The sequence below is a fragment of the Vicugna pacos genome, chromosome 7 (genome assembly GCF_048564905.1).
Source record: "Vicugna pacos chromosome 7, VicPac4, whole genome shotgun sequence".
Classification (NCBI taxonomy): Eukaryota; Metazoa; Chordata; class Mammalia; order Artiodactyla; family Camelidae; genus Vicugna; species Vicugna pacos.
Genome location: NC_132993.1, coordinates 12,123,621 through 12,148,068, shown reverse-complemented (window position 1 = coordinate 12,148,068; position 24,448 = coordinate 12,123,621). Strand labels below are relative to the sequence as shown.

The following is a 24,448-nucleotide window of genomic DNA, read 5'->3' as shown; positions in this document are numbered from 1 at the left end:
GAGAAGAGTGCCCCAGGGACAAAGAACAGCAAGAACCAAGTTCTAGGGTGGGACCAAAGTCACCATGTTTAAGGGACAAAGTCCAGTGGTGGGGTTGTGGCAGCGGAGGGGAGCAGGGGGACTAGATGAGGTTAATAGGTCATGGTTGCAGGTTTTATGTTAAATGCACTGAGAAAGCTGGAAGGCTCTAAGTGGGGGGGTGGCTCGTTTCAAGTTCCTAGTTCTCAGGTTTCCACTCCCCCTTTGGTTCTCCTCAGTTGTCAGAGTGGGCTCAATGGCAGCAAAAGCTGAAGCAAGTGGAAGTTTGACCCTCCCCGCCGCCTGCTCCAGCAGTCCCGAGCCTGCTAAGAGGGGTGCTAGCGACACGCCTTGGTTTTTGTGCTTGCTCACCTGTGTACGTGTGCTGTCCCAGCTGATAAATACTTAAGGTCTTTAAAAGGCCATAAGATCTTGCTTTTTTTGGTTCTCCACTGCTTCTGCTCCTTCCCCTCCCCACCCCTGTCAAAGTTTTTTGGTACAGAATACAGTCTGTAAGAGTGAACAAGTAGAAAAATCCCATTAGCTTTTTTCCTTAGAAATCAAGAGTTGCTTGACTTGAATTAAAAGGTAACTTTAAAAACAGCAGTCTTTAAAATCAGCCACATACTGAATCCTCTTTTCTGTACTTGGGCTGTGAAATCAGTTTAAGCTGATGCAGAAATTGTCCCCAATCTCTTCTCAAAGGAATGGGCCTCCACCCTGCTATGATAGCTTAAGTCCTCACCTTTTTTCCATTTTATAGATGGGTAAGCTGAACTGTAGATATGTTAGGTAACTAACTTGCCCAAGCTCCAAGACACAGAGAACCAAGGTTCTATCCTGGCTGGCTGGAGGGTCTGAGTCAGACAGATGGTGTAAAGCTTTTTGATCATGACCTACCTACTCTAAGAAATAATTTTATTCTTTTGTGTGTGTGTATGTGTATATAATTCAAAAGCATTATGAAAACTTATCTGTGATGGTTTCTCTTCGATTCTACATAAAATGGTTGACAGACTGATTTTACTACCCACTAATGGGCTTCAACCTGCAGTTAGAAAAACTGGCAGAGTGCTTGCTGAACTCAGGCTCTGGAGTCAGACTTGCTGGATCTGGCTCACAGCTCTACCATTTATTTACTTGCTGTGAGTTTGGGCAGATTACTTATCTGAATTGTGCCTCAATATCCTCATGTGTAAAACATTAAATAGATTAAATGGGTTAGTACATAAAGCCCTCAGAACTATATCATCTGGCATGAAGGAAATACTCTAAATGGAAGCAACTATTACTTCTAGACCATTGGGTCTAAGCTAGGTGTACAGTGACCTTTGAATCCCAGTTTGATTTTTACAGGAAAGCCTCCACATGGAGATAGACAAGCTGTAAACAGGTTATTTCAGCAGATGCAGCCCCCCTCCACCTCCTCTGCCTAATACAAAAGACATTTAGGATGTCTCTTTCTCCCTTCCTGTTGAGTAGCTAAAAGTACATTCACAGTAAAGTTTTAGCGTGTGGCCTGGTAGATGGAAAGATGTACCTTCATAAATGGAAAGGTAGGCGGTGAAACCATTCTTGATGCCAGCAGAGAACATCAAGTGTCACATTTTAACACAAATTTGTAAGTTTACCAAATTTCCTATGGAAACCTGAGTATAAGTAACACAACTGATTATCTAATAAAGTTGTGAGACAAGGGAGGTGCTGTCTAAGGAACATCTGTGGGGCATGTTAACAGGAAGGTACAAGAAGTCATCTCGGTTCCACTTGCCTCCAGAACTATTCTGTAGAAGAGGGTAACAGGTGCCTGCTGCCACTGGCACTTCGGGAGCTTCAGCGGGACAACAGGGTACCGTGGAGGAAACGGGAGCTGCCTGAGCTGCTGATGACCTGCTGCAGCTGCGGGACCGTCCCCTGTCGTCACTTCCCGGAGCGGTGGGCTGGCTCCTGGGACAGGACAGCATGGGCAAGTGGAGACTGCTGGTCAGCATCCACTTCTAGCTGCATACTCGAGGTCACTGAGTCCACACCTGCTTCTCTCCAGTTCATTACAGTCATCACAATCACAACAAAAAGGTACATATACAGCATCCATAAAATGCATAGTAGTCATCTTGGAAACAAAAGCCTGACCTTGCCTGGCCACCTGAGCGTAGGAAAGTCATCCCTGGGGATTCAAACTCAGTAACTGAGGAGGGGGATCATGCACCTTTATGAACTCTTGGCACTAACCTTTTATGAGTCTAGGAGAACTAGTGTAACCCGGAGAGCAAGCCCAATCTTTTCAGCCGCTGATAAAATTGCAGAAGAGCTAGTTTAGTAGGGTTCTTTATAATAGAATTTTATCACAGCTCTTAAAGGGTTTATAATTCTGGGCTAAATTTTAAGGAAAACTACAGAAATGGGGCTACAATTACTCTAATGATGTATGAAAGTTATTTAAAGGTGAGTGTTAATATTTATATTACAGAATTAGTTTTCTTTAGATGAGAAAACTGCAGTTCAGAGAAAATACTTGTCTCAACAGCACTTTATGTTGGAGGGGCATGAAGATGAGAAACCAGTTCTTCAAATATGTGCCGTCTTGAAGACTTTTATGTTCATATTGTTCTCAGACACAGGGTTTCCAGGTGAAGTTTTAAAATTGTTTTATCTCTCTTCTGGAAACTTCACCTGGTAATTTGACATAGCCTGAAGATACTTTAGATGTCTTTCAAACTTCATGAAATCAAATGCATAAAATTACCTTACAGGGGTAGGTAGCCAGCATTAAAATAATAATAATGAAGTATAAAACATGAGTGCATAGTTTCAAATACATGTGTTTGTGTGTACATTCTGTGTTTCTACAGAAAATGTATTATTGGAAGTTGTGTCAAAAAGTTTGAAAGACAATTCTCTGGGGGAACTTCTCCAGAGAGACCACTTCTTAAATGACTCAATTACAGCACACACTTCAGCTGAGCCACTAGAGGGGCACAGTCAGGTCACAGCATCATAAAGTACCTGAGGACAAAAGACTGTCACCACTAGAAGAGTGTAGCCACTACACTGTACCAGGCACTTACCTTGACAACTGACTTTAAATATTTTTCTCATATAAGTAACTTCTACCCACCAAGCAGTAATTGACATTATGTATGAAAAAAGGTACACTTCTCAGTCCCTCCAGTGCCTAAAAGAACTGACTATCAAAACCCTGACTACCTCTATTACTGAATGTGACAGTGCTAGAAAAATGATCTTGATAAAGGCTTCTCCATGCAGTCAATCTTTATTTTAGCAGTATTCGCATATTCACATCAAGTACATAGATCTTTTTTTGCCTTTTATATAATACAGAGTTTTTAAATAACTTTACACAGAAATAAATTTCTTCAATCTGAATTTCAGCTATCTTTATTTAATTCTCCATGCTTTCTACCCAAACTGAACAATATTTTCCATTGTACAAATTTACATGAGAAAAACTCCAAAGTACAAATGAAGGGACCTGAGCAGGAAAGAGAACCAAAGTATCAGGAAGTGGGTATGGGGAAGAACTGACAGAAAGATTCAAGCAAACACAGGATTAAGGAACAAGAGGGAGACATCATCCATTTGACTGAAAATAAATGTCTTTTTTTATGAATTGAAAAATAAGCTTTAAAAATAGTTACTCCATTGTAATTTTTGCAAAGCAGGTAGAGAGAGAGGTCTGTGGACAATTTTCACTGGGCACACCCCAGACTCCATGACAACCTTTTCAATGCTTGAGCAGAACTGAAGTGAACTAAACCCAAACCTTTGGCAGCAAGAAAGGAAAGGAATGCGTATGTGAATCACCATTAGGTCTGGAGTGGTAAACCAGGGGCCATCAACTCACTGCAGGTAAAACAAAGGATTTCCCTTTCCTCTCTTACAGAATTGTCCTCAAACCAAGAAATTTGTGAAAAAGGGGATGATTCCCTTTTTCTTGGTCCAAACCAAAGAGCAATCATAACTGCTAAATAGAATTCAAAGGGACATATGTCAAACAGTTAAATTCAATCTCCTGAGAATTGTACACTCCTATTTAGGAAAAACAGCAACTGCTGTGTAAGGAAAGGGCCAGAGTGTACAACCAATGAATGAGATATCACTGTGACAGACTCCTTCAAATCAAGCGACACCATGAAGGCCATAGCCTATGGCACGGCCAAAGGAAACAGAAGACCCAACAAACGCATTTTCATATGAAGGAGGGCAAAGTTACAGCACGCACGCGCGCACACCCACACATACACCCCCCTGTATGTAAACTAACATAACATGAAGATAAATAAGACATAAAGGTTAGCCATTTATGTTTGTAATATGAATAAAAAGGCATTATATGTTTACATAGCTGTTTTTAATCAGCTACGGAACATATGCAAATGTATTAGGAAGGAATGATTTTTTAAAAACCCGTTCACAGCTTAGATAAAAAGCACACTTATTGCACTCTTACATTTTATTTCAGGTAATTATAGTTTATTTCCCACCCTCACATCAATTTTTCCCTACCCCTAGACTTACTCCTCACCCCTCCCCCCCATTTTGGTCCATTTTGTCTACATTTGTGCCTTGTCTGTGAGCTTTGTTGCTTATGCTAGTCTGAAGTTTCCTCCTATGTGACACATACTCCACCAAAACACAAGTGCATTAAAAAAAGGCTTAACACACAAATGTAACATAATAACCTTCAAAACAAAACCAATTTACTAAGCAACTTACTCGTAACCCCCACCCCCACTTCTGTAACAGAAGCCTTCCTCTGCTGTGTCTTTTACGTGAATTTCTTGCCCAATTTCCCACACAGACACTGTGATGAGAACCAGCCGCTCATGGGTGCTGGACAATGTGCTCAGCCTGCCAGGAGAAGCAGATGGTTTGCACAAATTTGTTTTTGGACACTAACATGAATAACATATTTCGGCTCTTTGTTTTCAAAGAGTATTTCAATCTACAGAATTTTTTTTTTTTAATGCATCACCAAAACCCAGATACACTCACTGGCTGTGTCCTCATGCACAACTGGCTTTATCATTGTAATTAGTCAAAACAGCTAAATAAAATCAAACATTTTAATAAAACTGATTTAGTAACTGATTTAAGTAACAGTTGGGTAAAGGAGGGTCAAATGGTTAAAAAAGTATTAAAAAATAACAGTTGAAGTTATTGATGTTGAAATAAGATCTAATCACTTTTTTGAGGTGGAGACTAACCACCCTTAAATGTTTTAAAATAAACCACTGTTATCTTAAGATTCTAGGACTGATGCTTCTGTCCACTTCTACCTTAAAAATACCTGATAGAAACTGTTAATTACCACAACTGGCAAAATTTAGGACTGAAATTCAATTTAAACATCTTCCCAAACAGAGGTGAAAAACTGATTATCTAGAAACAACAAAACACAGCTTACTGTCTAGTGTACTGATAAAACAAAAATCTTACCAGTATTTTCAATGTACCAGAGCTAGCAACATGGAACATGAGTACACTGGCCACTTCATTCTCCTCTGGCCAATATACAACCAGGCAGAGATGCTACTGCGCTCCTCGGGTGCTCAACAACCTACGGGCATTAGTAACACACCTTAGTAAAACATCTAGAGAACTCGCTGGAGCTTCTTTGAAGGTGGCAAGGAATCAAGATACAAGAAGCAGACCGTGGAGCCTGTCCAATTCACACCCACTGGCCAGGTCCTTACCTCTTCCAATGTCCCCATATAGAGGAGCCTCTCGAGATGGCACCTGGCCCCCAGAGAACCTTGAACAGCATCAGCACGACAGCTAATCTGCAAACAAGTCCTGGGAGGCAAGCTGACCTTTCACACGCACCAGTGTCTACGTTGGTAGCAGTACTCTGGAAACCAACAGTATCAAACTCTGTCCTACATGTTAATTTCCCCCTTCTCACTAGTTAAAACATGACTGCTGCCCAGCACACAGTACTTCAACCATAAACTACAGCATTTTCTTAGAATGTCTGTCAAACATTTCTGTTGTATAAAAGTTCCATGCTTTGAAGAACCTAAGGGAGTAGAAAAAGTTTCTCTAGAAATGTCTTTGAACTATGATTTCAACCTAGTTGCTCTATGTGATAAATATATCTGACTATACTAGGGATTATGTGCTTTAAAAAAATAATTTTATTCACTGAAAATTTACCTGTGTGTTTTCTCATTTTTCAAATGTGATTTTGGCTATAAACTCTTCAGTGCATTTATCCTTGCAGTCTAAATTGCACTCTAAAAAATATTAACACAGCTGAGTTAGACCAGGGTGGCTGCTCTCTTCACATATCACTGATTTCTGCTAAAAATTTAGCTTTTTTTATTGCATCATGAAGGCACAGTAAGATCATTTGGCAAATTGTCAAGGTATTTTTCTAGAGGCTCACCCACACCATTTTAATGTATGACTTGTAAGCCATTTGCTGTTTATACTTACAGTAAACTTTCCATGTCTGGCAATTTTTTTTGTTTGTTTTTTAATAGCCTAATGGTTAGAATCTACTAGTCTCAAAGTGCTGATATTCTAGCACTAACAATGCCAATTTAAACAAAGGAGAGAATCTTGTAAAATGGGTCATCTTCTACCCTCTTAACTGGGCAGTCTGTCTACAGGAGTCTCTGTGTATGTGACAAAGCTGTGGCTAACTCATTATAAAGATGTACTTGCCAAGCCTACTGAAAATTAAAATTGTATCACTGTTAGTGAAGTGTTATCATTAACTATTTCATTCCATGCAACTGACTTAATGTTAAGATTCTGAAACGTACCCCTAAACAGATTCTGGCACCACTTTCAACAACATTCAGATACTCTGAGCTACATTTTTCAGTATTACTGCTGAAATGTATAATGCCCTTTAGGACAAAATGAGAGTGCACAACACAAGTACACATAAAAGTTAAAATCTTAAATCATCTTCATGTTCTAGAGCTCCTGACTTTCCATATTTTCAAATAAATAACTATTCATTACCTCATTCTGAGGAGGTAGTTTTTGAAGAGGTCACCTGAACCCTGCAGTGTGTTTCAAACTAAAGCTAAATGAGGTTCACACAAGGCTGGAGAGGTGAGTGGGGAGGGGTGAGATCTGAGGAGGGGGTGCAGCAGTTTCAACAGTGCCTGCTGAATAAAAGATAACATTGTGTGATAGAGAGCTATGACTGCACCAAACGAGAAGCTAGGAAATATTTACAAAGTTTCAGGTCGAGAGTGTTGAAGTATTGAATTCTTTATTACTACAAAGTGCTCTTCCTTCTCCAACACCAACGTAAATATAATATATATACTAAAATATACGGGATTTTACCTTCTAGCTTGCCCCAGTATGTCCTCCCAGATCTCAAATGCAATCAGGGACTGGATGTTGAGAAACCAGAATTTGACATCTAGACACAATCTTCTCTTAAGGTGCACATAAGTACAAATGATTATATTGGATTTTCTATTCACAAATCCCTTTTATAAACTACTTTTTGTCAATATTATTTCAGTGGCAAAAGTTTAGATCCTAGCCTAGACTAGTTTAATGATGAAAAAGTCCATCAGGAATACTACATATTTTAAAACAATCTTTTATGGTTGCTCTCAAATTTTCCACCTCTCCTTACCCAAAATAAAATACACTACAGAAGGCACTGCAGCCACCTTACAGGAAAGACAGATAATTACAGCCTTACAAGATCATCAGTGAAGCAGCCACACACTATCTACACAAATTACTCATAAAGTGCTCTGCACAACAAACAAGGAGTTCTTCCTTGTATTTTCTTAGGAGCCTAACAAGTCTATCTATAGTCTAAGCATCAAAAATAAAGCAAGTAAAACTCAGAAGAAATTCCTTTTCCATGTCATGTGTAAACTAGAGAAAAAAGGAGTTGATGGAGAAAAGAAGAAAAGGAAAATTCTAAAATTTTATTTTTATTTTTTAAGAGCTCTGTAAGAATCTCTCAAGAATATCCTGAGCCAGCATCTGGGCAAAGTTTCACTTGAGATCAAGTCTATTCCCCCTTTTCAAATAAGATAGCAACCTATTCTAAAAAGAAAGGGAAGAAAAAAGTGTATCACCTTGAACTTTGTTTTGAAAATTCCAATGCTAAGCTTTCCCCATAACTGCCGAGGCAGTCCTGCACTAGAGCCTCCGGCAGGACACGCCTCTGGTTCCAGCCCAGCTCTCTCCATTCTTGGTAGAGGTAACATAAGCATGTTTAAAAGCATCTATGGGGACATATTTAAAAAGAAAAATAAACAACGCTTTTAAAAGAGAGGCAGCATTATGCACACAAGATGCTCTTCAAATCAGCATAAATCATTTCCATTTTTGCAAACTTCGAATTTTGTAAGATATTGCTCTGCTCATGTAAGACTTAAGAACACAATGCTTTTCAAACTCATTTATAACTTCAGAATATTTTCCATTTTACTGGGTCAATCTTTTACAAGTCCATGAAATTTTTAGTAGGCCTTCCTCCGAATACAAGTATTTTAGCAACAAGTATCTAATGGCAGTAAGCTTTAGTAGGCTGAGATAGCGGGGCAAGTCACAATTTGAAAACTTTAAATAATTTCTAATTCCCTGATTAATTTTATAGGTCCTATCTAATTTCTTTCAGGTCCTTGGCTACATAGCTTGGTCAGGCTAGGTACATTTGATTTGATTTACATTCCTAAATCTTGATAAGAGATTCTAGATTCATGATAAGGGAGGTATTTGCCCTTAATACATCCAGAGTCACTTTCTTTGCTACTACCACGCTTTAGCAAAGGCCAAGGGAAGTTATGACTAGGTTATATTCTCCATTTATGCAAAGATAAAGAATGAGGTTCTTAATGCCACAGCAGTTCTTTCTATAAAAACAACTGATGTTCTGCTTTACACATCCTCCCTCAGTCCCAACACACCTAAAATTGCTCTCTATTCTCTGCCTGGGGAACTAAGCTGCCAAATTTACCCAACCTTTTGAAGACCAGGCTTGGGAAAAAAGGAAGGAGAATGAATGAAGACACCACCATTTTTATTTTAGGTTGCATATTCTAGATAAAAGACTAGAAAGAGGATGGAGGATGTAGTGTAGGAGTAAGTTGGAAGAAACAATGAGATATTAGTAAAGATGTTAGTGTGGATCCAGCAAGTACCATTAATTTCAAAATTATAAATATTTGTCATTATGCTAAGACTCCCATGTATTTAGGTAGAGAAAAGGATATTGATCTTTCTTTAAAAGCTGTTTATATAACAAAAATACAATTTTCCAGGATATATAATTCTAGTGGGAAGTATTATTTTATTCCAATTCAATTAAATGTGAAAATTATTTTCTTTTTAATAAAAATATAATAAACTCAGAAATTAAAACTTGTACCTTACATTTAAATTACATAAACGTCTCACATTCAAAACTGTTATCAAGCAGTTTTGTAGGCTTTTAATTAGGTACTGCCATGGCATTTTGTGCCCTGGACAAAGTAGCCACATAGGTACTTGGTGACTGGAAGAGCTTAAGAGGAAGATATCAATTGTATTTTCCTGAGAACTTGCTACATTGCAGAGGAAAAAAAAAATCCCCAAACACTTGTCTTTGTTGCTGGACCCAATGGGAAAAGAAGGCAATGTGCGCCAGCACTTCCAGCCTGCCCGCCAGGCAGACCCACGGTGAGCAAGGAAACAAAGGCCGGAGACCCAGCAGGTCAGGAAAAAGATGCAGCATTCCCTTTTGCTCTACATCAAAACCTACCTCCTCCCCTCTCACCTGCCATTTAAATAAAATAGCTTCATTTTGATAAAAATTTGTCAAGGACTGAACATGCACCACACAGGAAGGGCATGCTGCATTCTTGTTCCATCCCTCAGAAATTAACCAGTGACGGCTGGGGAAAGAGCTCCAAAACGAAATCCCAGGACAGGAAAGAGAACGAGGCTTGGTGATCGCAACTGCCCCATCAGATGACCAGCCACACATTGATCTGGTGGTTAGAAGGGCAAAGTTGACTGGCAGACTTTCCAGAGCAAATCTCCCAAGCTGTAGCAGCAGTTTCGTTCCATCATGCCTGACCATCAAAAGGTCAGAACTCAGGGTCTCTCCTCTTTCTTCCTGGGAATGGGCAGACTTGTATGCACGTGGTATTTGTGTTGAAGAAACACTGGCAGCAGAGAATTCTGGTTCCTAAAACATTCTTCCCTCTTTTGTTGGATGGGAAATTCCATTCTGTTCCACACCAGCTTATGCATTGAAAATTTTGTATCTTTAAAAAGATTTGAGGAACAGAACTGTGTTTTGATGTTAACAAATTGTACGAACACAAGACTTAAGAAATAAGAGTAGATGCTCTCATGATGGTGTGGCTACTTGAAGGCTGCAAATTCTCCTGTAGAGGGAGGAGAAGAGCTAATTTTAAAAAAGTTATCTCAAATAACTTTGAGTCACAGAAAAGCCTCACTGAAACCTCACTGAAAGGTGATTAACTAGACATCATTAATTTAAAAGCAAAAGTGGCTGAAACCATGAAAGATGACAACTTACACAGTATATGAAGTCTGTAGATAATTTCCCAGTTGGGTTTTACATGCTATGGTTCTAATCAAGCTGAAAACAGTTCTAATGAACAAAATTTCTCAGAAACGGATGGTAAAATGGTAAGGCTGATTTGTAGAATATTTCCCCTCCAAATTACCAACTCATTTTCATTATTATAATGCCACTATTAGGAAGGAAGAAGCAAGAACTTTTTCTCATTTTGTAAAAGATAAAATCCACAGGGCAAATGATTCATATCACACATTTGACTGAAGGAAAGAAAATCTAGACCCATCCCATTTCTAGTTCATTTCACTTTTTAAACTACCAAAAAATTACATATAGGAACACGTCAATGAACATTATTCTCAGCATAAAATTTTTTTTAAACCACAAAGTCCCTTTGAGGTACTATACTCTCTTACTGAATTTAGAGGCTTCATGCCATTATCTTCACCTACTTACTATTTTGTCCACAGCTTCTACTTGAAACTAGAGATTAGTTCCTCTTATTACATGCATCATAGTTCATTTCTAGGAGTTGGCTAATAACTGACAACTATCAGAATTTAGTCAACCTTAACATCATTTTTCAGTAACAGCAGCTTCTGATGAGGATTCAAGCAATCACTTATATGAATATGCTATTTAATCCAGAAATAATCTATCCATTTTCTGATTACTATCAGATTTCAAGTGGTTACTAGAGAATATGGGCATGTCCCAATAAACAACAGACTGCTAATGACTGGCTGACTGACCCCTCAGATTGTGTGCTGATAATATTAGCAACTATTCGACTGTCTGTTATAGTATACCAGATGCTTCACTGAATACTTTATACACATTTGCACCTGATCCTCATAATAACTCTATGAGGCAGGGGCTATTATTTCTATTTATTTTACAGAGGAGCAAGCTGACGTTTACAGTGGTTAAGCAACTTGCCTGAAATCTCACAGTGAGAGAAGAGCAGAGCTGGAATGCAAAGCCAGGTGCTGACTCCAAAGTCCAAGGTCTTAACAATTAACAAGTCCCTAAACAATTTTCAATAATTAATCATTTGTTTTCCCATTCTGAATATAACTACTGATTGGACTGCAGACAGTCATACTCTCTCTTTCCATCTAAGGGTTCCTTTTAACAAGCAAAATTAATCAAGATATTGAGTCAAAAGATCAAGGAAGGGTAAAAGATTTACCACCTCATATTTAAAGTTAAAATGACTGGGGAGTTAGACACTGATTGGAAAAAAATGCCAAATTACTAACATCTTGGAGAGTAAAACATTTAGAGCATATCCATAGGGATCTATTATGTTAACAGAGACTCTAGAAATATGTAAACATCCTTACTACCTTTGCTTATAGTTTTAAGGTTGCTAATTTTTTCAGAAGTATTTTAATATACTTCTTTAAAGCAATTTTCAACATTCTTATGAGTGGTCACTGTATCTAGGAGAATCTAAATCTCCTTAAAGGAAGCCAATGTAAAGAGAGGATTTACTTAACAGAAATCTTCATAAAAAAATAACTAGAATTCATCTATTAGATGAGAGAATATCAGAAAATGATAAACTCTAGGCCCAATCTTATATAACAAGTTAAAAATAATTTTAAAAAACCTTCACATGTTTCCTATCATTATTACAACTAGACACTTCATTTTGGTGTTCTACTCTACAAACTTAATTAGCCTTAATAATAAAAACACACAAAACCCCCAAAGCACAAAATCTTACCAATAAACTCCAAATCAAATACCAATAAAATGAACACTAAAGATCATTCTACCAGAGTCTACTCCTTCTACTGGAATGTGGTTCTTCTCATCATCAGTTCTTTTCATCCCAGGTCCAAGGGGGAAGGGGAATGGGAAAGACAAGAAGAACTCATAGTTTAGGGATCAATAAAACTTTCTATGTGTGCCCCTGAAACTACAGAGAAATTTAAATAAAAGATGGGGATAGGTGAAGGATCTGCTTTTGGGAAAAAAATTTTGTTTCCTTGCTTATTCCTTCTTGCATATTGGGAAATCTCTATTATTCCACCTCCTACCCTATTTTATTTGAGGTAAGAGTCAACTTGGCTTGTGTGAAGTTATTTGAAGGGAAACATCTAGATACTCTGTAACTTAAAAAAAAAAAAACTCAGTATATTAATTTAATTATTAACCAAAAATCAATTGGAGGCCAAAATGAAACTTTAAAAAAAAATCTCCTTTCTGGTTGAGAATAACCTAAACTCTTTTTCCGTTTGACTTTATTTAGAAACAGAACAGAGAACACTTGGGAAGACCCTGTGACTTCAGATACCTCAAATATCACATTTTGTTTATATGAAAACTAAGGACTTTATTAACTAGTTTTAAGATATTACTAAATAATCACCTTTAATTCTAGAATTAAATGTATTTCAGTGGCTTTTACACATATAATTTGATAAAAATTCCTTAAAGATAAAATATACTATGAAAAATCAAATTGCTATTTTGTACATGTATCAATCCCTGTTTTAGATGTAGGGGGTAGTCATTTGAAACCAGAGTAAGTCCCATTCTTTCTTTGTGGTGAGCTTACAGGCAGTTTCAAAAGGATGAGGAATATTCTGGCACAGATACACTGGACTTCTTAAAATTCTTAGAGAAATCATCACAGGAGAAATGAAATATTTAGTAAAAGAAAAAGTATTACAGATATGTTCAATAATTCTCAAATATGATAAGACTATAACTGACAAAATGTTTTAGTCATGAAGTACTCTTTTCATTAAAAAAAAAAAAGACCATTTCCTTTAGAGAGCGATCCACTTGAGATAAAGGCCATTTAAGCTGGTGTGTTAAACCGGATAATTAAAATTTTAATTACTGGGTTAGTATTTAAATGGCTGGTACAGTAATACTGTAATATCTGAAAATAAACCTGAAGCATCTGATTAAATGCTATGATCCCTAAACTACTTAAAATCAAGAAGACAAACCTCATTCTTCATCACTGACTTAAAACTTTTAAAATGTTAAGACAAATTTTATAAAAAGGTTGCCTTCTGAAGAAAGGAGTCAACTTTAATGAAAATATCTGAGGGCTCAGGTTTTAGGAAGAAGCAGTCAGTCACAAGAGAATGAATGTCTTCTGTTTCAATTCCTTAATCAAAGAGATTAACTCTACATATGGTCAAGAAAATAGTGTTTTTCTTATTTGGAGAATGCATCTAAAAGTCAGTATCAAACAAAACAGCAACAACAGAAAGAGACACTACCATGTTATCATTCTAATGCTTCCTATTTCTCCGGATTCATGTTATTTAAATATTTCACCTGCTATATTTTTAATGTTCTTCCACTAACGTTTCCAGTGGGCCCAATTTGGAAAGAAGAACATTACTATGCAACATGTTGGAGGCATGTTCAAATGTCTATGGGATGCTATAATAAGATTCTGAGCAGTTCTAAGAGTTTGGCAATGCCCTCTGGCAAAGGAGACTGGTAAAGAAAGGCAGGAAAGGAGTCAAGTGCAGATGTGGGGGACTGGGTGGTGGTTAGCCTGGGCAGTGTTGGGGGAAAAAAAGAAAGTGAACAAAGGAAGAAAGATAAAAGTGAAGAAAGTATACTGGGGAATTAAAAAAGACCTCTATCAATAAAAAGATCCTTCGACTCTTGTGTCTCAAAATGCCCAAACCTTTGAGCATTCCACAGACCAAGTCAATTTTGTAAAAATGTTGTTAGCTACATGCTTGCTATTCAATTTACGAAAAATAAAACCCCATCTAATAATCACCAGTAATCATATCTTTAGTGTCACTGGAGGATTTAGAAATCATGCACTTTGATATTTTTGAACAGGTTATTTCCTTTTATGCCTTTCTTATTTTCACTTTTTTAAAATACAAGGAATGTCTTTTTCACTACTCTTTCTAAATTGAAAGTCATGAATTGATTTCTAAAAACATAATGGCGTTATTCACCAAATGAGGTGCAAAAAGGCATGCCAAACTTATCACTGAGTAGTTTCCCTGGATGAAACCTAACTATTCAAATAAATAAAATATTTCAAAAATTTATTTGTGGTATTTAAAGATTAAATTATCATTAGTTAAAAGTCCTCCTGGTTTTCTTCTTTACTGGCTTTCAAGAAGGATGGCATTTATGCAGGTCCTGTCTGTGTGCCCCTTGAATTGTCAGCTATATTTAAAAATCATCACAAATCCAAACTGAGAGAAGATGTAGTTAAGAGCCTGGCTCTGGTTCCTAGGCTGACTCTGAAGTAGAGATGGCAATTTCTCTGATGACAGCAATGCTGCTTCTTTTGCTTTTGATTTCCAACAATATATTGGTTCACAGTAAGAATACACTGACTGCCACATTATAATTATTTTCTACGCAAGAAAGTGTAAGCATTAGAAAGCGTTAAACATGCTTCATACCACAGAATTTAAAAAAAAATAAGTAGCATTCGTCTATAATAAGTAGAATGTTGTTGGGCAAAGAACACAAGGAGGAAAGATATTTTATGAGACACATGGATAAGGTGATTGCTAATAGGCATCACAAAAAGGAAGTATAATCTAAAGTAATAATAATTTTTAAAAAATCCATTACCTGGTTGGTTGGCAACCAGAGATTTCTAAAAGTTCTCACAGAATTCTGTAAAGCTTTTTGAGGGGAGGAAGAGGAAATGCATTTGCAGGGAAATTCGATTTCTTTATGTGTAAGACATCCTTAATATATAAAGAAATTCTACGTAAAAACCCAAAGTTACACCATGTTACACATGTCAAACATGCCACTCCTTGGCAATATCTTTGGTTACCTGCACCCACAATTTATACAAAGAAATTTAATGTATTGCTTTAAGGGAATAAAGGATAACTATATTTTCCAAACTGTAACAAAAAGAAATAGAGAAAAAATATTAAGAATAAAAATAAGCTCATTCAATTCTACTGACTCCTAATTCTGTTCAATTTGCCTTAGTTATCACAGCCTAACCTACTGTCAACTTCCCACCTGTCAACACAGACACAGGTGCACTGCTGCTCTAGGAGCCCCTAATGGATGCCTGAGAGCTAACAACAAAAGGTGCATGAGGAAAGTTAAACTGAAGTTTAATAATTAGAGTAACCAAGTAAACAAAACAAACTTGAACAGGAAGTAAAGCTTCTGGAAGAGGCACTGTGAATTTTTAGCAATGTCTGTGAATTTTTAAATCTCTTTGATGTGGAAAATCTAATGCATAGGAAAAAATTATATCCAGCCTTTAAAAACATACATGTTCTTTTGTTCATCTTCTAAAAAAAGAATATCCTATTCAATTAAACAAATACATAAGCAAACATATGTTCACTTTCCTTTGTCCCTACCCTCCTATACTCTGTCACTTATTTAATTTTTTTCAGTGGACAGGAAACGCACCATATCCCCCTGCTTGGATGGGTGTTTTTGGAGAAGCACAAGCATACAGACTAAAATCCTCTGTCTGGAAGCCAGCCCGATTCAAGGAGGGTTCTGATGCACTGCGGTGAATTTTTGGCAATGAGCGGGCCAGCAGCTCAATAGAGGCGAGAATCTAAAAAAGGGAAAAAAAGGAAAAAAAAAAAGAAGAATGAAAATCTAAGCAGTGTGAATCTTTAAGAGCCCCATCATTCTTTACAAGATTGCATATGAAATCTTACATTGTTTTCAGTATTATCCCAAATGCCTGGAAAAATACTAAAGAAACTGACATTTTTCCTTAAAAAAGAAAAGAGAAAATCATCAAATTACTACAGCTTTAATCTCTGTAACATGAATGGGAAAAGTAACCCATACTTAGCTTTTATTTACATTTTATAATCTTAGATCATTCGCCAACCTTGGAACAGTAAATAATAAAAAATTTAAAATCAACTATATATCTATTTCTCACAGACCACAAATCCCTTTTGGGAAGAATAGGAGCATAAATAACTAAAGCACTGTATAACTTCATAAACATAACTATTAGAGCAACTCATTCTTTAAAGAAATTTACTAACAGGAAATGTCTTGCACAGAATTAAAAGTAGGACCCCAATGACCCAGAACGCTGGTGGTACAAGAGTAAGAAGTGATAGATGACAACCCATGAGTGAAAGAAAAGACAGGAAAACTCTACAAATAGACACCAATACACAAAATGTAGAAATTCAGCATATTTTTAAGGTACAAAGAAACAGGTTATGACTCTTGAAAGCATACAGTGTAACACATGCTCGTACTCATGAGACAAACATGTAAAGGGCTTGGCACAATGCCTGGCATATAGTAAGTACTCAATAAAACTTTAGCAGCCATTATTATTATTATTATGATTATATACTATATAGTAGTATTATATACATTATATACTACTATTATTACTACTATTATTTTTCTGAGCTAACAAAAATTTTTTAAGTTAAACTGTAATCTGTATAATGATTAGTATAAGAAGGCAAAGAAGTAAGCAATGTTACAAAAATTTTAAAATTGTAAGCATAACACACAAATAAAAATTCAAATAATACAGAAAAGTATAAATCCTACCTTCCAGGGGTAACCACTGTTAAAGAGTCTATACTTTCTTCTGGACCTTTCCTATGCATAAACATGCACATATGAAAACAGAGCCCATCCCCACCCTCACCACCATTTAAAGTGGTATCACACTACACATATTTTTCTGCATTGCTTTCTTTTCCTTCTCTGATACCCAAGCTATCTACAGAGAGATATCTTAATCTTTATTTCTTTAATTTTTACTATTACAGTTAACATTCTTGTATATATCTGAATACCTGTGGAAGCAGATTCTGTAGCATATAGCACAGACTTTTAGGAGTGGAATTATCACAGCAAAAGGTATATGTACTATAAGTTTATGGATTCTACCAAGTCCTTTCATCAGAAGGCCAAACAAATTTACATTCCTACCAACATTGTTAAAAAATTTAAAAGAAAGGCTCTTCCTCACTTTCCAACACTGTCCCCAATGCTGGATACTGTCAATCCAAGAGATGAAATCAAAACATTTCATGGCTGTGACTGCATTTTACTGTCACTGAATTAACATCCTGTGCTAAGTTCATTCACTATTTGTATTTACTTTTGTGAAACCACCAGTTCATATCCTCTGTTCATTTTCTATTGATTACCTTTTACTTACTGATTTGTAGGAGTCCTTTGTATAATATAAACACTTGTTATACACACTACAAATATTTTCTTCAGTGTTTATCTTTCAATATTAATTTTACTATATAGACGTTAAAAACAGTTAATGTAGTCACACCTGCTAACTCTTTCCTTTATAACTTGTGAATTTTATCTCAACTTACTAAAGCCCTTCCTACCTCAAGATTATAAAAATGACTTCTTATTTTAGTTTTTTTTTTTACATATAAATCTTTAGCCATTGGAAATTTATGTTTGTGTATGGTGTTGAAAAGAGATCCTGTAATAATACTTAAAGGTTTAGGTAGCCTTCAATCATCTGAAATACTCATATATGTATTTCATTTTTTGCTACCATGCAAAGAAACTACTTGTATTCAGAATTATGATCCTTTTGTCCCTTTTAATACCATTTGAAAAGTGGGCCTAAGGATATAATCTGCATTATTAATGTACATCAACCATATTAAATAGAAAACACTAGCACCTGGGATACGAAAAAGAGGACACGGTGCAGAGTCCTGCTGACTGCCAATAATGCCAGTTTTTTACTTGAACCAGTGGTTTTCTGGGTTAAAACAAAACAGAACAAAAAAACTCTTCCTCAAAGGAATTAACATAGAACTCCAATATGTAAAACATATAGATACCCAACTAGCCACTTAACCTCCCTTCCCTGCTCTGGGACAAGCCCCTGAGAGACTTGTTAATACCACAAATTCTATCTTTGATCTTTTAGGTGGGAATAAGAGATTCACATACTCCTTTAACATTGCTTCCGTCCACGAAACCCAGCTAAGACCGGTTATTCCAAGGCATAAGGTTCACCAAGGACCAAGTCAATAATTATGGTGGTTGAGTAATTATGGGAATCAGCACTTTCCACTTGAAGACTGTACTGACTTACCAGACATATTTATACAGTGCTATCAGGAACTTTCTAAGTATTATAAAACACTGACTTTATATTATAAAATCTACTACAGCAAAACTTTCTAAGCTTGTTCAGGTACTTAATTCCACATTGTGAGGCTTATGGAAGATTACCTTGGGGCTTTAGCCTTACAACAGAAAAAGATAAAAAACAATGGAAAATTTCCAAGAATCAGCCACTGGCAGACAGCACCTTTTGTTTTTGCCCCAGGTGGAAATGCCCCTCAAAAAAACCTAATATGAAGGGACACGTGGAGTCTGTTTACCATCAGGTAGAATTAAAGCAGCAGTGCACAAAGTGTAGTCTGCAGAAAAACTATTTTCATACTAACACCAAGATATTATTTGTCTTTTTTATTGTCATTATTTTACAAGTGTAAGTGTATTTTACAAGTGGGGTTTTCAGAGGCTACATGATGTAAGATACTGCAACATAATGAATGCAAAGCAGAGAATTCAGCTATCTTCTTTGTGTAGAGATTTTAAAAAGTGTAAGACAATGTCACTGTTCTCTAATTTTTTTTTTGTTTAGGAAAACAGAATTATTTTCATAAAAACATTATTTAACATGTAATGGTTTTACTATGTTTAAATAAATTTATAAATAAATATTTTTAAAACCCAGTTTTAATTTTTAAAATGGTATTGCCCACCTGTATAAAAGAAAGCTTGTTGAGAGTCTTCAGTAACTTCTGAGTGTGGAAAAGGGTTCTGAGATCAAAAAGCCTGAGAAGTATTAGACAACAGCAAAACCTTTCTGAGTATTTTGTATTGGGATTCTAAGTTTCTAGATGGACCACTGTTCAACCTTTATAAAATCATCTTTATGTGTTTACTCATCTGGAGTCTGCACACAATCATATGGAATCCAAATCCATGAAATACAGCTGTGTGCTCTAAAAACTGCTTAAAAATCTGCATCAGAATGTTAGTCTGTCCTTTTAGGTAACAAAGTTTTTTCTTACTTGGGGAAAGAGTGGTCTCTCATCTCTTTTCTTTTTTAGGCACTCTGCCATTAATCTCTTCATGGCTTTTGGACAGTTACTCCGTACCTTACTGAGATCTGGAGACAGATATCCTCGTCCCACCATAAAAATTATCTGGGGAGGAAAAAAAGGCAAATCATACAACCTTGTAGATAAATTAAAATATATCAACCTTGAAGCTGAAAATTACATAGACACTGAAAATTCAACCAGCTGTGCACTAATAACATGTATTTTTCTATATGTACATTATACTTCAGTAGAGTTAAAAAAAACACAGTCCTACTAATACTCTGATTCCTATATATCAAAGACCGTGGGGAACCAATACTTAATGTGCTGCAGGCTGAAATCTTCATGACCCTTGGACTAGTGCAAAGGTCTTCTAACTGCTCCCCATGCTTCTAGTCTCTCCTTATTCAATCTGCTTTCCCACTGATAGGGTAATCGTTCTGAAATACAGATCGGATCATGCTTCTTTTCTACTTAACTAAAAAAGCTAACCTTTTTAGTAGTTGCTTTGGCACCTGGATTTTCAATTCTTCTGTTGAAGAAACTCTAATGGGGCATTTAGTGACACAAATCTGAGAATCAGAGCCTCTTCCAGACAGAAGAAGGTGAAGCTACTGGGAACTCTTCTATTTAATAAAGTAAAAAGGCTTGTCCCCCTAGGTGCAAAGATTGACAGTTTTTCTAATATCTTACTTTTCTAAGTTCTGACTTGTGGTTCTTTTGAAAGTGGGCAGAGACAGATGTTAGGAGTCTTAGGATTCTGGGAGGAGAGACGGGTTTTGATCTTAGGGAATAGGTTCAAAAGGGACAGACTAGAGGCTAAGGTGGAGACAGCCAGTAAGAAATCCCCTGCTACAGGGAGGAACAGATGAATTTTACGAACAGTTCAGTTTGATATCCTACTCTATGTTATTTCCTGTTTGGTACTGTAATAACCCTTATTTAACTATAAGCTGATTTGCCCAAGCAACACCAAAGTGAAGGTGTAAAGTTTAACCTGTTTTCTGATCTCCTCTGCCATAACTGCCCTTCTTCCACTTTACAAAATACGTACCTTTCACCTATATAATCTTTACCTATAGCACACACTGCTCCAGGGTATAAAACTGCTGGTGGTACCAAAGGGACACCTCCAAATATTAGTGTCTAACTAGGTTCTAATGAATGGGTAACAAGTCCCTTTGTAAGAAGCTGATTTCCAAATCTCTGCTTTCAGCAAAATTAATTGAATTGTCACCTGATTATTAAAATAATTTTTAAGGACAAGTTATTGTGTAATCTTTGTTACATTACAGAAATGAATTCAAGTGACTGAGTGATATGGTGTACGGCAGAGAATTAATCTTGCCCAAAGAGAGGATTGGCCTTTGCCTTTGACTCCTGGGAGTTAATCCTTAAGCCCTCGGAATGCCCTGCCTGGTAAGAGTGTCTCTGTTTATCTAGGGGCCTTAGGTCATACCAGACAGTCTATGCTATCAATGTGATTTATAGAAGGAGCTTTGAGTTATGCGGTATCAGCCTGACCTCTGTAGGGGCTGAAAACGAAGGTCAGCAACAGAGGTAGTCAACTGTATCCATGTGATTGAGCCCCATTAATAACTCTGGACTCCAAGGCTCCCGTGAGTTTCCCTGGTTGGCAATATTCCTGCACGTTGTCACACATTGCTGCCAGGAGAATTTAGCACTGTGCACAATTCCACTGGAAGAGGACAAGTGGAACCTCCACATGTGAAACTCTCCCAGATTCTACGCTATGTGCCTCTTCTCTTGGCTGATTTTAATCTGTATTCTTTTGCTGTAAGCAAACTATAGCTGTATTAACAGTGTTCAGTGAGTTTCATAAGATAATGAATTACTGAACCTGAGAGTAGTCTTGGGGACTGCTGAACTCTGCATATGGTTATAATGAAACTCCGGACTCTTCCCTCTTCTTATTTATTTCAACAATATTTCTCAGCACTTACTTCTTAAAAATAAAACAAGAAAAAGGACTGATGCTAAGTCCCAGTTTATTCTAGCAAAAGTCGTATTTATCCACAAATATATGAATGAAGAGAAAACAAAAGATCCATGCTGTTCATTAAGATAAACACTTCCAATAAAATTTTACCTATGTTTCTATATATCAAAATTTTTGCCATTTTCATCATATATATTAACAATGATAGCATAATTCAGAATTTGAAAAATAACATTCAGTGCCTAAAGTCACCAGAAAAATTTTTTAATTCTAAATTTAAATATGTATTTTTTGTTTCAGACATAAAACGAGCTATCAATAAAAGGCTTAAAGCATAAAAATATGTTAATTATAAAAAATACATTACATAGATAAAAACTCTGTGGAGGAAACAGAATACAAACAGTTAAAAAAGAGAAAAAGAGCCACGTAAGACTTCCAAAACTTAATGAAGCGGTTTTGTATTTTTTAAACAAATGATGATGATAGGTACGAAATCAGTATGACTTTTAGATTTTATGGAGTACATTTAAAAGAAGAATATAATGGCTTTTTTGGAAATGTTAATATGATACACTGGAAATTATATTCCCTGCAATTATTTAAACTTAAAGGGAAGGTCTTTCCTGGATGTAATTCATGGACAGAAAATTCAAGTTGCACTTACACTATAAAATCAATAGCTCAGTCTGAAATTCTGGGACTGGTTATTTTCATTCTCAGTCCACACTCAGCCCTCCTGGCATCCCCACCCCTTCATTCACTCCTCTGTATTGCTGGAGCACATGTCTGTTCTTCTTTAACATCACCCTCTGCACTGCCTCAGCACAACTGTAAACTCTACTGAGAGCATAGCCTGTGTTTTATTCATCCTTGTATCCCTCTATATCCCATAGTGCATTAATAGTAGGTATTCAGCATTTTTTATTAAAATAATTTGCATGTTGGTAAGACACTGGTACTTATTATCATGTCCTGTCCCTTGAGATCTGGTGCTTAGAATCCAGCCACCAAGCTTCTGTAAAGAAGTCCTCATGGATAGACAGACCCATGTCAAGAAGCATTGAGGCCCCTGGCCCTTGGTCATGACTGAGCTCCCAGTTGACAGCTTACACCACCTTGTCAGGTATATGAAATGAGCCACTTTGGAAGTAGATCCTTTAATATCTAGTGAACCTACCACAGGCAATACCATGTGAAACAGAGATAAACACACTGAGAGAAGCCCAAACTACAGATTTACAATTTGTTTAAGGCACTACGTTTTAGGTGGTTATAGAGCAATAGTAACTGGAATTTATGTGAAATAATAAATGTTATCTGTTATTTTCTTTGACATAGCACTTTTGCTCCAAGAAAAGAAAGCCACGAGGGCAGAGAGTCAACATACTTAGCTTAAATGAGCACATTAACCCCAATTTAGTAGAGAAGCTGCGCTGAAAGAGGGAAGAACAGTGCGATTAGAGAGAAAAACACAGTGATAAAGGGAAAATGACAAAGCCATTTCTCAGACTTCTGGCAGTAGGTTAAGTGAAGTAAAAAGGCATGCTACTCTCCAAAGTAACACAGGGATGGCCATCCCTCAAGGAGTTAAGGAAATTGCTTTAAAGAATCTGTAAGGAATTCTTTAGTACAATCTCTTATTTTTAATAATAGAAAAGAAAAAAAAAACAAACCACCTAGAGAGGCACAGTGATCGGGTCACGTAGGTCATTCATGAGTTCAAGGTCTGCCATTACATCATTCTGCTTTACCAGAGTCCTGCTTTGAAATTAAGAGGCAAAACCTGCCACCTGAGACAACTGGGGTGAGCATGTAGGGAGACGGTTCTGTATTACACAGTAAAGAAGCAGTAGTCCCATCTCCCATGATAAAAAAAGAGTATGTCTAGATTTCAAACAGAAGTCCAATCTGAGAGCCATGGGAATCAAAGTATGAGAGAAAGAGAAAGAAAACTCAAATCAAGGGGATGGATGGAACAATACTTGGGATTATTTCATTGAGTATGATTAGAGCTACTGATTCAAAAAAGGGAGTTCCATGCAAAGAGCCACTTGAAGAAAGCAGACTAGAAGGTAATGAAGTAATGGGAAGAATATAACATTCTTTTATCTTATCTCCCTTTTCTTCATCAAATACTTGGTTTCAGATGGGCAAATTCCAGAAAGTTCTAACTACACTACCAGAAAGAATTAACTAGTAAAGGCCTTACCCTTCTGTTGGTCACTCACTTACTTCTCTCATGGAGAGTAAGCCCTTGCTTTTCATTTATTATACTCCCATGGAGGACAAAGCACCTAAAATGCCAAGAAGTGGATGAGTGCAGAACTTTGGGATGCTTTTTCCCTATTCTGGAGATAATATTACTTATTCCAGTAACATAATTTCATTATTAAAATAAGCTTATTCACTAACAAATGGATTTCATCCAGATCTTAGGTTCATAAATTTTTATTATTTGAAGGCTCCATGATAAATCAACTAAAACTAAACTAAAATTACCTCATAATTACCCTAGAAAAAAAACACGCATTAGGAAAGTGAACACAGCACAGGGTATTATGCTATACGGTTGAGTTAATAAGACTATAAAAGACAGAGTACGTGAAGCTGGCCAATTAGAAACAGTCTTGCTCTCAAATGGCCATCATCAAATCAGTCAACTCAGTGATCTAGAATATGTCATAAGTACAGTAAGCACAATGTTCCAATCATGTTCTTTAGCTACCATTTTGGCTCATCTGGAATCTAAGTTTCACAGAGGCTTAAAACAGATCATCAGAAGCCAGGTCTTAAGATTTGTTCTGAACACTTAAAGCTAAGATTCAACATTCTAAC

The 24,448-nt window shown here is 36.6% G+C and overlaps 1 protein-coding gene across 2 annotated transcripts in view; it reads right to left on the bottom strand.

The window, feature by feature from the left end:
* Nucleotides 1-9,035: 9,035 nt before the first annotated feature.
* Nucleotides 9,036-24,448, bottom strand: part of BRAF (B-Raf proto-oncogene, serine/threonine kinase) — a 142,735-nt gene continuing 127,322 nt past the window's right edge. For both annotated transcript variants that reach the window (XM_015244245.3, XM_072964326.1), the window contains exons 17-19: nucleotides 19,618-19,752; nucleotides 15,962-16,115; nucleotides 9,036-10,403 (exon numbers count right to left, since the gene is read on the bottom strand). In XM_015244245.3, the coding sequence (XP_015099731.1) occupies nucleotides 10,381-10,403; nucleotides 15,962-16,115; nucleotides 19,618-19,752 (312 nt within the window). In that variant the 3' untranslated portion in view covers nucleotides 9,036-10,380. The remainder of the gene's footprint in view (nucleotides 10,404-15,961; nucleotides 16,116-19,617; nucleotides 19,753-24,448) is intronic.